We start from the raw sequence: 17,972 nt of genomic DNA, 5'->3' as shown, positions 1-17,972 counted from the left end.
GGAATGGCTTTTAAGTTCTAGATATCAACTATTTCATATACTGAAACATCCCAGTTTGTATATGAGTATTAGAACGAATTTCACCATATAGATTTGTAATCTTACGTAATGAGAGATTCTTTAAAAAATATTTTTGTTTAGTTGTAGATGGATAAATATCTTTGTTTACTTTTTTTATGTCGTGCTGAGGATCGAACCCAGGGCCCCCACACGTGCTAGGCAAGCGCTCTTCCGCTGAGCCACAACTTCAGCCCCTCAACTTATATCTTTTTTTTTTTTAGTATTTTTTTTTAGTGGTAGACATACACAATCTTTATTTATTTGTTTTTATGTGGTGCTGAAGATCGAACCCAGTGCCTCATATGTGCAAGGCAAATGCTCTACCAACTGAGCCACAACCCCAGTCCCTCAACTTATATCTTTAATGCAATCATATATTATTTTTGTGACGGATGTAATTAGGGCTCCTCTTAACTTTTCTCCAATCTGATTTGCAGGGAAAGGGTCCCGGAGAGATTTTTTTTTTTTTACCCAGCAAAGAAGAAGAGAAAGAGAAACCTGAGGAACTATCACCTTTGGGCAGCTCTTTACATACAGTAAATTGATTTTTAAAATTCAGATTTGCAGATAAAAAGCAGGGTGTTAACCCAGCAACCATTGGCGGAATCAAAGACAGTCCCAGAGGCAGGCGCAGTGTAATGCTCTCAACACCACGCCCCTTTCCAACCTCTCGCGATAGTTACGTCATCCGAGAGCGCCAGTGGCAGGGGCGGTCGCGCGGCCTGCGTCGCGCGGAGGTTCGCTGGGCAGTGCTGTCTCACCAGTGAGGCGGGGAAACCGGCAAGTTCCGAGTCCTGTCTAACCTGCAGCCCCCAGCCCTCCGCCACCATGGAGTACCTCATTGGCATCCAGGGCCCCGACTATGTTCTTGTCGCCTCCGACCGGGTGGCCGCTAGCAATATTGTCCAGATGAAGGACGGTGAGAGGAAGCACGGGAGGCCCGTTCGGGCCTTGGTGGGGGAGCGGGAGGGAGTTCATGCGGGTGTTGGATAAGTCCCGGGTAAGTCTGGGAGGCGGAACCTGGGCTACTCTACAGTTTTTTAGAACCGAGGAGACTGTCAAGCCAAGGGATCTGGCATTAGCTCGTGAGTCAGTGCTGTCCTTTGGCTGTCCTTTGGCTTCACTAAATGTTCATACTAGGTGAGAGTTACCTAAGGGAATTAGATTTGTAAGAATTGAAGCGCCTGCCCAGCTCTAGGCTCCGTAGAACCCCGAATTTCTAAAGTTTCGGTTATCGCTAGTAATGAAGTTAGTTTCCGGGCAGCCTAAGATGGGATCCTGGTTAGAGTGAGACTGTGGAACCAGAGACTTGGCATTTCCCTTCGTCTCTCGTATCTTATTGTGGCTCAGCATCGATCTTCCTTTTTCGGTTTTCTCTGGCTTCCAGGTTTTCCTTATAGTTAAGTAGTTATTGGCGTTTGGAAACTAGTACCCTGTCGCATATTTGAGTTAATGCTTTGTACAAGTTATTTTGCAGTGCCCAGATTTACTCATCTGTTAGATAAGTAATAACCAACTCGAAACTTGTTGGGAGAATTGAGTTAATGAGTTATGTGCAAACGCTTAACATTTGACAGATATTTAATAGTAATAATGCTAAACACATAATGTATCTGGTGCCCTGTTAAGCGATTTACTTTAATTCATTTATCCTTTTTTGATGGGCACTATTATATCCTCACTTTGCATGTTATTTGAGGCACAAAGTTTAAGAGATTTGCCTATGGTTTTAAATGGCAGTTCAATGTACAGTCTGAATCCAGACCTTTTACTCATAACAACTATCCCTTACTCTCTAAAATAAGTACTCAATACAAAATTTTTAAAAGCTTTTGGTTGTTGATCTGCAGAGTCCAAGGGTGTTTTCATTATCCATCATAGATGTGCTACTGTTGAAAAAGTATACTTTGGGTCAGATGACTTAAAATTCATTTGACAAATAGTTTTGGGGCATTGTGTGCACTTTACAGTGCTGAGGGGAGGGGATGCAAAGAAAATAAAATGTCATCAAAGAAGTTACAATTTAGATATGTGTACAGATAATTATGACACAATTTAGGAAGTGATGTGTCTTAAGACAGGTATAATCAAACTTCTCAGGTAATGCAGAGGAATAAGAATTGTTAGATAATGAAGAAGAAGAGATTCTGGCTGTAGAGATTAAGAAAAGTTTTGAGGGCAGGTGACAGTCCATCTTGGGTTTAAGGAAAAATATTTTGGGATTTCCTGAAGGATGTGAACAAAGGCAAAAAGGTATCTGCTTCTGTTTTTGTAAAGAGAAAGGCATCTATTTGGTTGTCACACTGTGATCCCATCCAGGAAAATGGAAGGAATTCCGAAGGACTTTGCTTGAATTCTTGTCTTTTTTTTTTTTTTTCTTTTGTAGTTGTAGATGGATAGCATACCTTTATTTTATTTTATTTATTTATTTTTTCTATGGTGCTAAGGATCAAACCCAGTGCCTCACAAGTGCTAGGTGAGTGCTCTGATACTGAACCACAACTCCAGCCTGAGTTCTGTCCTTTCTGAGGAAGAAAGGATGTTTAATTGGTTCATTAAACATCTATGATAGGGATTGTTCCTAAGTGCAATTACTTTATGAAATTCTGTAGTTAGTTGGTAGTTAGTTCTGTTGGTAAACCAGGCTCCAAAGGAGTAAATTTGTTTTGAGAGTAAACTAGCTCATTATTTTGAATGTTGAGGCATTTGATTTAAAAAGTGACTTTAGGGCTGGGGTTGTGGCTCAAGTGGTAGCGTACTCGTCTGGCATGCTCAAGGCACTGGGTTCAATCCTCAGCACCACATAAAAATAAGATAAAAAGATATTGTGAAAAAAAAAAGTGATTTGAGCACGAAGTAGTACCTAGGTAAAGCAATGACCAGGTCTATACCTTTACAGGTTTTCTATTTAATCCCATAATGTATATAAAATCATTTTGAGTAGTAGATTGTACTTAAAGCACACTTATGTGCACAGTACTTCTAGTTATTATAGGGGGTGCAACTTATTAGATATAATCCATAGAAGGAACAAAATATTAAGAATAAAACAAGGAACAAATACTATAAAATGATTTTGTATTAGAAAAGAAGTATTACTAGTTAGTATTAAATTACTTTTAAAATTAGTTCAAAGAGTAAGTCCTAAGAGTGAATTCTGTCTATTCACAGAAAAGAAAAATCAGTATGGTTTGAGAGAAAGAGAATTTGAGTTCTCAAAATATAGTAGAAAATAATTGCACTCAATTCTCATTTTCCCTTTAGTCTTCTGCTATAAAAATTTTATGAAAGGCTGGGCATGGTGGCAACAGTCTGTAATTCTAGCCACTCAGGAGGCTGAGGCAGGAGTATCACAAGTTCAAGCCCAGCTTGGGCAATGTAGCCAGACCGTGTCTTAAATTTTTAAAAAAGATAAGAGATTTTAGAATTTTATTGAGAACTTCCATAAAGAAATTGTGTAGAATAAAATACTGAAAAGCAGTAATCTTTTGAAACTTTTTTGTTTTTAATTTTGAGATAGTATCTTGCTAACTTTGGATTCTCTTGCCTCAGTCTCCTTAGTTATGAGATTACAGGCGTGTACCATCATGTACCACTCAGTTTAAATATTTTGATACTGGAGAGAAGACATTTCCCAAAGATTGACTGCTTATTAAAGTTAAATGGTATCACTCTGGGTTTGGTTATGCAGCATGCTGCATTTCGTGCCTTTTTTCTCTTGGCCTTTATAGAATTACTTTTTTTTTTAATTTATTTTTTTAGTTGTAGATGGATACAATACCTTTATTTTATTTATTTATTTTTATCTAGTGCTGAGGATCGAACCCAGGGTATTACACGTGCTAGGCAAGTGCTCTACCACCACCGAGCCATGACCCCAGCCCAGAATTACTTTTAAGTTACTCAGAGTACTCCAGCCCACTCAGAACTCTTGATTCTGAATTCTAATAGCATATTTAATTTGAACTACATTACCTAACACTGAGTATATTAGTATAAACATGTATAATATATGTTTAGAATTCAATACAGTTTTCCTTACCTCCTTTTCTTACCATTTTACACATTTAGCAACTGGAGCTTAGAGAGGCAAATGATTCGCCCAAGTTCAGAGTATTGGGTCCAGATCACAGTGGAAATCTAGTCCAGTTGGCTTTATATAATGTTATACATTGTTCATTTCATTGTTCATTTGTTTCCTGTATGTGGATCTTGTATAGGCAGTTTCTTATACAACAGAGAACATTAGTATCTGTTAACCTGTGTTTTTGTAGCATTCTGCACTATTCAGTGGACATGCTCACTGTTTAAAAAAAGATTTGGTCTTGTATTAAGTTTATTTCAAAATTCAGTGGCTGCCTAGAATTTTATCTTTTTCTTCTAAATGTGACATAAATTCTTTATAAACTCATTCTCCCTCCAAAAAATAAGCACAGCTTTTTTCTTATAACAATAGTACAAACTTATTGAATAATATTTTATTACAAATTGGTGCATATTAAGTATAGTAATTTAGGAAATACTAGTAATTGGAAAGAAGGAAATAAAAATTCTTTCCACCGGCAAGAACTTAGAACATACCCTTCTGGTCCTTTTTCTTTGCATAAAGTGAATATTTTATAAATAAGTTTGCAAACTAGCAAACTGTAGCTTGAATACAAAAGTGTGTTTGTTTTAAGTTTTTAAGGCAAACAGATATTATCTACAGACACATTTTATGTGGATTTTCCCCTCAAAGTCCATATTACTAGTATCTACAACTCTCCAACACTTGTAAAGTATTTGATAGTGGCATTTATTCTTTAAATCCTATTAAGAGATTTTGATATTTCAAAAGCTTTCATACAGGAAACATGTCTCCCAGGGAAGATTATTCAGCATTATTTGAAAAATGAAAAGTGAAAGTGAGGGTAAGATAGGAAGATTTAGGCTTTTTCTGAAGCTACTGACTGAATATGGAGTTTTCTTCCTTAGGCAGTAATTGTGATCTGAATATTTATCTATCTAATCTGAAGGAGTCTGGTTCAGCTAGATAAGGTTAGAGTATTAGGATTTTTGTGAGGTATTTTAAATAGCTTACTGTTAGAATATTTGCTTTGGCAACCAGTTCTCTTTTTTTGCTTTGTAAATGGAGTTGCTTTACTTTCTAAAGTGATTTATATTCTCAGCTCATTTTTTTCTTCTTTCTTGAGGAGATTCCTTAATTTTAATTGTACCACTGGTCCTTTTCATATATACTTTTGTATAAGTACAATAAGTTACATTTATATTTGTAGAAACATTTTCCAGCTTTGTGATCATGAGACTAAAGATAATCGAAGTATGTGCACTACCACTGAACTATACCAGCTCCAAATTGTATTATTGATATTATTATTATTGTTATTATGTACTTGGGATCAAACTCAGCAGAGCTTTACCACTAAGCTACTTTTATTTATTTATTTTTATTTCAAGACTAAGTCTCACTAAGTTGCTTAGGACCTCCTTGGAGTTGTTGAGGCTTGCCTTGAACTTGCAATCCTCTTACCTCAAGCCTCTCAAGTCACTGGGATTGTAGGTGTGCACTACCTCACCTGAACATCCCATTTTGGATTTTATTTTATTGTTTATCTATCTTATTTTTAGTACTAGGGTTCTACTAGTGCTTAACCACTGAGCCACATCTCCAGTCCTTTTTTTTTTTTTTTTTTTACTTTTTATTTTGAGACAGGGTCTAACAAAGTTGTTTAAGACCTTGCTAAATTGCTGAGGCTGGCTTTGAACTCATGATACTTCTGCCTCAGCCTCCTGAGCCCCTGGGATTAGTAGGTATGCGCTACTGTGCCCAGCCAAATTTTATTTTAAATTGTCACATTTCATCTGTATTTTTCAACTGAAATGGACATTAATAAAGTTGTATGTGGTTTAACATGGAGAATGAAAGAGAGAAATTAATAATTTCCTATTGAAATCTTCTAAAGACAGTGATTAATAAAATTATTCAATATAGTTAACTAATAAACCTGTTTATAGTGATGCATATATATTAGCTGTCAATTTATGTTAAGGTAATTTCTAATATGAATTTTTTCTTTGACCAGATCATGACAAGATGTTTAAGATGAGTGAAAAAATCTTACTCCTGTGTGTTGGCGAGGCTGGAGACACTGTACAGTTTGCAGAATATATTCAGAAAAATGTACAACTTTATAAGATGCGAAATGGTGGGTAAGACTCAGAGTATAGCTTTGTTTGGTGTATTAGATTGCTAGGGCTGCCGTAACAAAGTACCACAAACTGGCTTAAGCAGCAGAAAATTTTCCCGTAGATCTGGAGGCTAGAAGTCCAAAATTCAGATGTCTACAGTGATGATTTCTTCTATCTACTGAGGTCTTTATTCTTGGCCTACAGATGGCCATCTTCTCCCTGTTCCTCACATGATATTCCCTCTGTGTTAATTGTCCAAATGTTCTTTTCTTATAGAAAGGACACCAGTCATATTGGATTAAGGCCCACCCTAATAACCTCATTTTAACTTTTTTGTGTGATAACTGGGCATCAGACACATAGACATTCTACCACTGAGCTACCTCTCCAACCCTTTTTTTTTAAGACAGGGTCTTGCTAAGAGGCCAAGGTTGGCCTTAGACTTGCTATGTTCCTTCCTTGGCCTCTCCAGTCACTAGGTTTATAGGTGTGTGCCTCCCACATCCAGCTAATATCAAATTTTTTTAGTGTCAGATATTTTGAAGAATGTGATTTGAGCTGAAGTATATATTAATCTCAGAGCTAAAAGACCTAAATAAAACTTGGCTTTACTATTTTCTCTCCCCTCGCCCCAATATTTTTGGCCTTACTATTGTCTATGTGACAAGTCATTTATCTTCTATAGGCCTTTATTTTCCTTATCCCATTATATTATATTAAGGAATAATACATATGAAATGTGTTGTTAACTTAAAGTTCTGTGTGATTATAAGGCATTTACTGTACTTTAAAGGTTCTACCTTATATTTCTGTTAGGTTTCTGTCTACAGAGATAATTAGGACATTATGAGATATTTTGTAGGCTTTCTCTGAGTTAACAAGCACTAACAACACTAGCTACTAGTCCTCTAGTTCAGGAAAGCTTGTAGTGGTGCTCTTGTAGAGAAAACCTTATTTCCAGTTATCCACTTTACAGTTCAATAACATTGTTATTTTCTACACTGTAAAATTACATTTTGCATATGTAATTATATTCAAATTAAAAGCTTATTTTACATATGTAAAATGATTAAAAAAGATTCATTCATATAGTTTTTTGGGCAGCATATTTAGCATTATACATCCAATTCCATAAATATTTTTAAGGGTCTCATCCATGTTAAGTACTATGCTTAGTACTGCACAGAATTCAAAGATGAACAAAGCTCAGTCCCTGCCATTCGGAAACCAAAAGCACATAATACTTAAGTTTTTAAATGTTTTGTTTGTTTTTGTGTTACTAGGGGTTGAACCCAGGGATCCTTTATGTACTGAGTTACATCCCTATTTTGAGGCAGATTTTATTAAAATGCAAAGGTTGGCCTTTATTTTTCAATTCTCCTACCTCAGCCTCTTAAATAGCTAGGATTACAGGTGTGTTCGATTGTGCCTTGTTGGTACTTAGGTTTAACCATGTTTAAGCTGAAGGAGTCTGATAATGGTTATGAAGTATAGTAAGTTTAGCAGTATTTTACAGGCTGTGCTGGGAGAAGAAGGAGAACAGGGAGGAGGAGAGAGAAAGGGAATTACTAGAGAACACAATTAACCAAATTATATTGTTATACTGTGTGCACATACCATTCTGTTTTTATGAGACACCTCTACCCTTTTTTTCCCTTTATTTCTCTCTTGCTTCCACACATGAGAGAAAACATGACTCTTGACTTTCTAGAACTGAACTGATATTTTACATGCAGGGCCACTGACTTGTGGATTTTTCTTGTACCTTTTGGCACGTGTCTGATTTTACTGGGGACTTAAGTTCCAAAGTGAATGCATTATTAAATGCACAGTTGATATTATTCCTCAGATTGTGTGCTTGTTGGCATTACAACTTTTTTTTTTTAAGAGGTTTTACATTTGAGATACTCTATTTTTAAAAATATTGTAGAGTGATGGAAACATTCTTTTTCTATGACTTATATTTTTTTGAAAATCATATTATACTCTTAATAAAGTTATATATTTTTTAAGCCAGGTGTGGTGGCACACTCAGAAGGCTGAGGCAAGAAGATCATTAGCTTGAGGCCAGCCTGGGCAACTTAGTGAGACTGTCTCAAAATTTAAAAAAAATTAAGAATGACTGGGGATGTAGTTCAATGGTAGAGTGCCCTTGGGCTTGATAATAATAATATTGCAAATAATAACAATGGTATCTTTTTTATAAAGTATGACTCTGAGACTGCCCTAACTTTCAACTTCTTTTTTCCCAGTATTCTTTTTTTAATTGCTGAAAAAATAAGCATCTCAAGACTGACTTTCTTTCCCTTTTTCTCTCTCTCTTCCCACCCACTTTTCTTTCTTTTCCAATATCTATGTGTTTGTTTTCCTTTCTTTCTGAAAGAAAACTACAGTCTGTTGATGAATTAATATCTTAAGCCAGACTATGAATCTGATCAGTTTGAACAGTCAACTCTGATCCTATTTGGGACCAGGAAATAGCTGTCAGTACTAACCAACTATTTCATAGCTGTTATATGAAAATAGGGACTAGAAGTAGGATTGTGCCCGAACCCCAGTCTATGTACATTATATACTCTAAATATATAAAAAAAAGATAGTGGACTTTAAGAATAGGCACTGTTATTCTTTGCTTCACTTTAAGTATGAATCTTTATCTCTGTACCAGGATATGAGTTGTCTCCGACAGCAGCAGCTAATTTCACACGCCGAAACCTGGCTGACTGTCTTCGGAGTCGGGTAAGCAATATAGCTGTCAGCCCTAGATGAGAGCAGAAAAATCATCTGTACTTACTTTGTCTTTTTTCTTTTAGATACTGGGAGTTGAACTCAGGGGCACTTTACCACTGAGCTACATTCTTAGCCCTTTTTATTTTTTATTTTGAGGCAGGGTCTTACTAAGTTATTGAGTCTGGCCTCAAACTTGTGATCTTCCTGCCTCAGCTTTCCAGGTCACTGAGATTATAGGCATGTGCTACTGTGCCAGCCGTCTGTACTTTTCTTATAGTCCTATTAGACATGAGCAGTCTTTTTGCCCTTTTCAACCCTCCAGAACCTTTCCACTGCTAGTCACTCATGTTTTGGCCCTTTGAATTTTTTTCTTTTTCTTTTTTTTGCAATTGCTAATTAATGCCTAGAAGGCAAATGTACATTCACAAAGAATTTGGTTGGAGCACATTAATATAATAGTCTGTTTTAACATGAAGGACAACTTTTTTCCTTCCTAAAGATTTTGTTTTATTTATTTTTTGAACAGTTGTAGGGTCACAACAAAATTAAGAGAAAAATACAAATATTTCCCATATAAACTCCACTCATACACATATTTATAGCATCCAGCATTGTTAGCATTTATCAGAGTGGTACATTTGTTATAGTTTATGAACCTATATTGACACCCAAGAATCATAGTTTAGATTAGGCTTCACTCTTGGTGTTGTACATTCTGTGGGTTTGGACAAATGTGTAATGACCTGTACCCGTCATTATAGTTTCATACCGAGTGTTTTCTTTTTTCTTTTTTTAATTGTAGTTGGATACAATACCTTTATTTTTATGTGGTGCTGAGAATCGAACCCATGGCCTCGCAGGTGCTAGCCAAGTGCTCTACCGCTGAGCCACAACCTAGCATTGTTTTCAATGCCCTGAGAATCCTCCATGCTCTACCTATTCATCCCTCTCTACCCGCTCAACCTCTGACAACCACTGATCTTTTTAGTCTTTCTGTAGTTGTGCCTTTTCCTGAATGTCATGTAGTTGAAATCATACCTTAAGTAACCTTTCAGATAGGCTTATTTCACTTAGTAATGTGCAGTTAAAGTTCCTCTTTTTATGGCTCAATAACTCATTTTTTTTAATATCCTTATTTTATTTATTTGTTTTATGTGTTGCTGAGGATCGAACCCAGGGCCTCGAACATGCTAGCAAGCGCTCTACCTCTGAGCCAAAACCCCAGCCCTTAATAGCTCATTTCTTTTTTGCACTTAATAATATTCCATTGTCTAGATGTAATACAGTTTATTCATCCACTCACTGCTGAAGGACATCTTGGTTGCTTCCAAGTTTTGGCAATTACGATTAACGCTATTGTGAACATCCATGTTTAGGTTTTGCTTAGATGTAAATTTTCAATGCCTTTGGATAAATTTACACCAAAAAGTGTGATTGCTAGTTCATACATTGAATATGTTTAATTTTCTAAAAAATTGCCAAAATTTCTTTGAAAGTGTTTCTGTAGCAAATCATTTTTCTTAATTTCTTAAATGGCAATGGAGGTATATAGTGCATTTTTTCATTTTAAGATTATTTATCTGTGTCTTTTTATGATTGTTTTTGCCAAAGCATAGGGAATTGTTCCCTCACTTATTTTAGCCTTGTTCTCTCTTAGAGCTTTATCAGTTCTGTTGACATCGTGTTAAAAAGATGCAACATTAAGGATTAAATGCATTAAAAGGTTGTGCAGGATGTGCCAAGAAAGTTCATATTATTATTAAAGGTGTGTGTTGTTCCCTTCCCACAGGGAATAAGTAAACAGAGGCTTATTATATGACCTTACCCCCCCACACCCCCGCCTGTTTACTCATCTATGATATCAAGATAACTTCCCAGCCCCACAGGAGTGCTAGGAAGATGAATGCTTGTAAATCATAATATTTAACATTCATATGACTTTTGCCCACAGCATTTTGCTTAATAATTTAATCAACAATTCTTCTGAGACAGATAGTAGTTAATTCTCTATTGCTGATATGAAGTGAAAAGCATAAAGTGGCAAAGAGACTGGTTCAGGTCACATAGCAGGTCAGACTGAACTATATTTACATTAATGACTAATAACTAAATTATTTGACTCTTGCCTTAAGATTGCCTTTTTTGTTTCTTAGTAGTTTCTAGAACACTAGTGCTGTTCATGGTTTTGGTTTTCATACACGATCATGTAAACTGAGTTATGTAGAATCCAAACAATATGCATGTTATGTTTTTTATAAAGTTACTTACTCCACATGTTTCAAGCAGTTTATTCTCCATGCCTAATAATACTGAAGAACTTTTCAGTACATAGAATCTCTCCCAGTGCTAGTTTTTTTTTTTTTAATTGTAGTTGAACACAATCTCTTTATTTTATTTATTTATTTTTATGTGGTGCTGAGGATCAAACCCAGGGCCTCTCACGTGCTAGGCAAGCACGCTACAGTTGAGCCACAATCCCAGCACCCCCAGTGCTAGTTTTGACCAAGGGCTTGCAATCTAAATGATAATGAAGTTTGAAGAGAAGCTAGAGACATGATGGATTGAGAGGAAGAAACAAGTTTACATGCATTTTTTAAACATTTATTTTTTAGTTGTAGTTGGACACAGTACCTTTTATTTATTTATTTTTATGTGGTGCTGAGTATCAAACCCAGGGCCTTGCATATTCTAGGCAAGCGCTCTACTGCTGAGCCACAACCCCAGCCCACATACATTGTTTTGATGTGGTGAAAAGTCAGTGGTCATTTCTTGTTTATTCCTCTTGAGAGAGGGAAATTGGTTAGATATTAGTTTTCCTGCCACCCAGAATTTCCCTTGGTATTCAGCAAGGAGTATGCTGTGGCTCCCTGTTGAAATGTTCCTCCAACTTATCAGTCAGAACTGAAATAAGAATTCCAGCTTTGGGCACAATAAACACTTTGTCATTAAATGCTGCAGACATTAAGTGAATTAAGCTCCTTTTAGAGTTGAGATAAGAGGGACTGTATGCTTCATGCAAATGCAGTGAATCCTATTAATCTTCTCCTAGCAGACATGTTTGATGTCTTAACAAATAAATATCCCTTATAAACTGTTGTGGAGTTCTAGATAACTTATTGAAGTTATTGATAACTTCTGCTTTGTGCTTCTACCATGGGTCCAATCCTTGCTCCCCTATTGTTTTATCAAAATAGATTTTTAGTTTTTAAATATGAATTTATACCGTAGTCATTTTATTCTAGGAGAGAGCTGATAGTTTTGTCAGTCTTCCAAATAAGTAAAAAGTCACTAAGTTTAGTACATTTACATGGTCATATCAGTTGGTGTATGAGATTTATTTTGAGTTAGCCAGTTATCATGCATAACTATGTGTCTACAGTTTAAATTATTTGAGGTCTAATCACTGTGTGTGTATGTGAGAGTGATGTTTGATGGGGAGGACATTTACTAGATTATGTAATGAATCTTAAGTAAACTGGTTCTGTAAAGTGGAAGACAATTTAGCATTGTGGTTAAGAGCACAATCTCTGGAATTAGGCTGCCAGGGTTGAATATTTGCTTACTGACTTGCTAACTATAGGTCTTTGGACAAATTCTAAGCCTGATTTCCATATTCACAAGATAGTAGTACTCCATATAATTATTTATTATACAGATTAAAATGAGGTAGTCATGTAAAGCTTTTTACATAATGTATAGCACATAAAATTGATTAATAAATGATTTTTGTTTTCATGCTGTTATTGCTGTTTCATTGTAATTGGTACAAGTTAGCTTCCTGTAGGGGATTCTTTGTTATGCTATTTTAGTTAAGTTGATCTGCTAGTAAAGTTGAGGATTAAATATTATGTGCTAGGATTTGTTCTAGATCTATACAGTCTAATATGGTAACCACTAGCCATATAGGGCTCTTTAAATTAACTATAATTTATAAGTATTTTTATTATCATAACCTGAGATGTGTGTCATACCCATTTTACTAAAAAGATACCAAGGCTGGTTTACAGTGAGGTTAAGTATTTCTCCAAGTTTATGTGTCCAAATGGGGTGTGTGTGTCTGTGTGTGTATGGACTGTAAATTGAGTTAAGATTCTAACTTCAGATATCATATACTTTCATTCTGGTTTCTTTTTTGTTGTTGTTGTTTCTTTCTTTTTTTTTTTTTTGCCATTTTTATTAGTTGTTGATGAATTTTTTTATTTATTTGTATGTGGTGCTGAGAATCAAACCCAGGGCGTCACATATGCTAGGTAAGCGCTCTACCACTGAGCCACAACCCCAGCCCTCTCTGTTTTTCTTTTTTTTAATTGTTAATGTCTGAGTATGTTTGTGCATTTAGGAAATCCTAAAGCTTTCATTTCTACTAAATGTCAAGATCCTCATATAGAATTATGTAAATAAGGTATAGATGTGTTTCCATTGTAGGTATTCAATAAGTATTTACTGAATAAATGTCATCCAGTTAGGTCTACATATATTGCTGAGATACTATCATGCATTTCCACAAGTATTTTTAATGAATACAGGTGGGGAAAAGTTCAAAAGCATTCAGTGTAGTTTTTAATTTAAATGCATGTGTCCATTTGAGTTGATCTATTCCTGGTTAGACTCTTTGGCTATAGGTTTGTGGGGCTTCCTTAAGCATAGGATTTGGAATTAGACATATCAAAAATCTAACCCCTTCTTTGTACTTACTAGTTTTTATAATCTTGAATAAATTGCTTTTGTTTGCTGAGCTTCACTTTCCTCATTTATTAAGAAGTGAGTGATCAATTATGTCAAAAAATTTTTTAAAGTACCCAGTTACAAGAATTGAAAACCAGTGAGTGGTTCAATAAAATATATTTTGTATGAATGAATGATACCATCTTAGAAAAGAGTATTTATTAAATGACCCCATCATTAAAGAACTGTTTGGATTTTTGACAAGATTATTTTGAAAATTATGATGACTTTTAGACATAGTTTGGAATTTGAGCAGGCTTGCTTTCTTAAATTCTCCTTGCTTAACTTCTCCTTATGTTTGGTTAATCAGCTAGGAAGGATGATAAGTAATGGGGCTATTTCTTTCTTACAATGAATTATGTGGCATATTTGGTATACAGTTCTAGTAAATATTGATTATTCTGCCTTGTGCTTCTACCATAGGTCCAGTCCTCACTCCCTTACTGGGATGCCCTAAAATTATCTATTAGCATTCACCATCTCTATTTTACAGATGTGGAGACTGAGTACGAACCAGTCAAATCTATTGTTCACGGGGAATGTGGAGTTTTGTGGCAAGTCTTAAGTAGATCCATGGTGTGTAATCTTCAGGGCTTTACTACTGCCACTCATTGGCCAAATTGTTCTTGTAGAACTTTTTCTGAAGTGCTTCCTGAGCCTTTGATACCTTATGTTTTCATAGGGCTGCACTTGTAAATGCTTAGCAAAGAAACAATAGAAATAATGAATTGGAAAGATAACTAGCCTGGTTAAGTGGTTTTAAGACCTTATTCCACACCAAGAAAGACCAAACTTCAGCTTTGTTTCATATAGATCAACTCTGTTTTGATCTCTTTTACATATAGAAATTGCATGTAAAAACTAATAATATAATGGAAAGAGCCCTGCTCCGAGAGGTTTAGCACTAGCCCTGCTGTGAGTGAGTTGAAAACCTTTGGAGAAAGCGAACAATTGAATGGATGATATTTATGTTTCTTTTAGTCCCCAAATAGCATGATTTAAAAGTGTGATGTCAGAGGAGGCTATAGCTCAGTGGTAGAGCATGTGCTTAGTGTGCTTAAGGCCCTAGGTTCAATCCCTGGCATTAAGAAAATAAATAAAGACCCAAAGTCAAGACCATAGTTTACTTTTTCAGTGAAAGAGAGAGGAATTTTAGAAAGAACTTCAGGCATTCATCATTTCTAGAAGTAACCATGACTTGTCCTAGCAGTCTGCTCTGAATTTGAGTATTTTTGGTCCGGTTAATAGTAGGCATGGTAAAAACGTGGATGTGTAATCGATGTGATTCTGCAATCTGTATACAGAGTAAAAGTGGGAGTTCATAATCCACTTGAATCAAATGTATGAAATATGATATGTCAAGAGCTTTGTAATGTTTTGAACAACTAATAATAATAAAAAAAAATAGTAGGCATGTATAGTGGGCTCCTATCCTAGAAGAATCCTGTTGCTTTTGCAATGGAGTTACTCTCTTCATGCCTTAAGTGGCTGACACAAAGACATCATCTGTTTATTGATATCAGTCAGGTCATGTGACCTTGTGAACAGATGGCTCAGGTGGAATCTTGACATTGCAGGTCTTATACCCTAAACACTACCAACCATTTGTTACATGTGATTAAAATATCACTAACAAGGGTAATTTCATATGCTTTTTGGCAAATGTGGTTAGCAGGATGTGACATGACGCAGCACTGCCTTCTTCCTCTATGTGCCATCTCCCTTGAGGCCTCATCTCTCTTACTTGCCCCCATTTTCCCATGCCCAGGCTTGCCTTCTAGCTCACCTGCTCCAGATGGGCGGCACAGTGGGAGGACACTGGCAAAGGCAGATGTGTTTATTTTCCGGAGACAAAATGTTGTGCTGCCGCAGATGGCAGTGCCTTGGAGCAAATGGCAGCCTTTGACACTGCTGCCACATAGCCTGGGCATCTTGACAGACAGTGCTAGCTTACTTATAGTAATAGGGAAGTTGGGGGGGGGAGGGATCGAGATCATGAATTGCCTGGACATTTTGGTGCCAGCAGAGCCATTTTAGACCCGGAGAGCAGTTTTTTCCCTCTGATCTCAGTCAACTTTTCAGCTAAGTATAGGTTTTATCTATGGGCCCAGAGTTATGTCTGTTTATAACTTTTGCCTCCTAGCCTCAGTAGAATACAAAGTAAAAGCTGGAAACACATAATTACATTCAGATGAATATTCAATGGTATTGCAAAAACATGTGTATCCCAGGTCACATTTCACAGAGGTCTCTTAGGGGTGGCTCATGTCTGCCCCATTGGAGATACCGTTGTTCTATTTTTAGTGGTCATTTTGATTATCCAGAGGCCCAGGGACAGATGTGCCTTGAAGTTGAGGCTCCTTAATTAATAAGATGACACTTTTGTACTTACAGTGTTTTTCTACCAAGAGAAATAAAAATTTTGACAGCTGCCCTTTTAAGTAGTTTGCTTATGCAGTCATTAAGGTTTGAGTAAGTCTATTAGGAAGACAAAGAATGGCTGTTGAGTCATTATACTTACCAGTCTCCTAAGAATGTCATGAGAAGATTCTTCTTTGAAGCTACTGGCTTTATTAGGAAACCTTTCCCCCCCCCCTTAAAAAAAAATGTGCTGTTTTTCCCAGCCCTAGTGCTGATAGAGTTAGGAATCTGCAGGTGTAAAGTCCTCCCCCTCCCCTTCCCCATCTCTCCAGGGAGTTGTATGTGAGAAGGTGTTGCTTTCTCACTCAGAGAGCATATATGTGCTACCCTGTTGGATGCCTGCTGTGAGCAGAGAGAACCCCTATTCGGGTTGAATGGAATAAATCTATTGGATGACTGGAATTGTGCAATCTTATAATGCCAACTTTTCACTTAAAACATCTTTCCTATCCACAATTGGGGGGTGGGGGACCATGTAGGTAATTGATGTAGATTTATATTGTACTGAAATTTGTGTCTTAAACATTATGTAGTTTTCTGTTAAGGTTTGGTTTAAGCCTAGAGCAGCAGAGTATTATGTCTGCGTAGTAAGAACATTTATTTGTATAGAGTTTACCATTAGAAATAAAGATTTAGGTTGGATGTGGTGGCACATGCCTATAATCCTAGCTACTTAGGAGGCAGAGGCAGGTGGATCATAAGTTTGAGGTCAGCCTTGGCAACTAGTGAAATCCTGTCTCAAATAATAAAAGGGGCTGAGAAACTGGCATGGTTGCAAACACCTATAATCCCAGCAGCTAAGGCAGGAGATTGTGAGTTCAAAGCCAGCCTCAGTGAAAGCAACTTGCTAAAGCAACATAGGGCTGGGGATGAGGCTCAATGGTTGAGTGCCCCCAAGTTCAATCCTGGTATTAAAAAAAAGGTCTGGGGAGATAGCTTAGTGGTAGAGTACCCTTGGGTTCAATTCCCAGTACTGCAAACAAACTAAACCAAAACATTTTGTAGCCCACCTTCTAAGATTACATTAAATCAGTACCTTGGTCTGCGTAGGCATAGGTGTAAGCATGTCCTCACACAGGCTCACAGATAAGAACACACATGTAGGGCTGGGGATGTTGCTCAAGCGGTAGCACACTCGCCTGGCATACGTGCGGCCCGGGTTCAATCCTCAGCACCACATACCAACAAAGATGTTGTGTCCGCCGAGAACTAAGAAATAGATATTAAAAAATTCTCTCTCCTCTCTCACTCTCTCTTTAAAAATAAAATAAATAAATAAATAAATTACTTGGGAAAAAAAAAAGAACACACATGTACCTTGGTATCTTTATGCCTCTTTTCAACCTGCTCTGGCCTAGGATCAAGCAGAGATGAATTTAGGAACTGATTACCATGAGGTTTTCTTTATACTCTCCCCCAAAAATAACATCTAAAATAAAGGGCAGTGAAGAACTTCTGTTTCTTGACCTAGGAAGTAGTTAAATGTGTGTTTATTATATTCATTAAGCAATACATGTATATTTTATGTACTTTTATATGTGTTGTTAAAAGGCTTAAGTAAATAAAACAAAGGCTAATAGGGTAAGAAAACATAATTTTTAAGTTAAAAATGAAAAAAAGTATAGATTTACTCTTACATTTGAGTGTGGACAAGAAAGCAAATAGAATTAGCCAGATTGGAAAGCAAAAAGGAAGGGAAAGGAAATAATAATCTCTGAATATTTGTAAACTGAAGTATTTTTTTTTTTAATATTTATTTCTTAGTTCTTGGCAGACACAACATCTTTGTTGGTATGTGGTGCTGAGGATCGAACCCGGGCCGCACGCATGGCAGGCGAGCGCGCTAC

The 17,972-nt window shown here is 36.4% G+C and overlaps 1 protein-coding gene across 1 annotated transcript in view; it reads left to right on the top strand.

Annotated features, from left to right (window-relative positions):
- Positions 1-763: 763 nt before the first annotated feature.
- Psmb2 (proteasome 20S subunit beta 2) overlaps positions 764-17,972 on the top strand; it is a 31,501-nt gene continuing 14,292 nt past the window's right edge. The window contains exons 1-3 of the mRNA XM_005317799.4: positions 764-979; positions 6,144-6,266; positions 8,918-8,988. Coding sequence (XP_005317856.1) covers positions 889-979; positions 6,144-6,266; positions 8,918-8,988 — 285 coding nt within the window. The 5' untranslated portion in view covers positions 764-888. The remainder of the gene's footprint in view (positions 980-6,143; positions 6,267-8,917; positions 8,989-17,972) is intronic.

This window comes from Ictidomys tridecemlineatus, chromosome 11, assembly GCF_052094955.1.
Source record: "Ictidomys tridecemlineatus isolate mIctTri1 chromosome 11, mIctTri1.hap1, whole genome shotgun sequence".
Classification (NCBI taxonomy): domain Eukaryota; kingdom Metazoa; phylum Chordata; class Mammalia; order Rodentia; family Sciuridae; genus Ictidomys; species Ictidomys tridecemlineatus.
The sequence above is the reverse complement of the archived record's forward strand: the minus strand, read 5'-3'. Positions and strand labels throughout refer to the sequence as shown.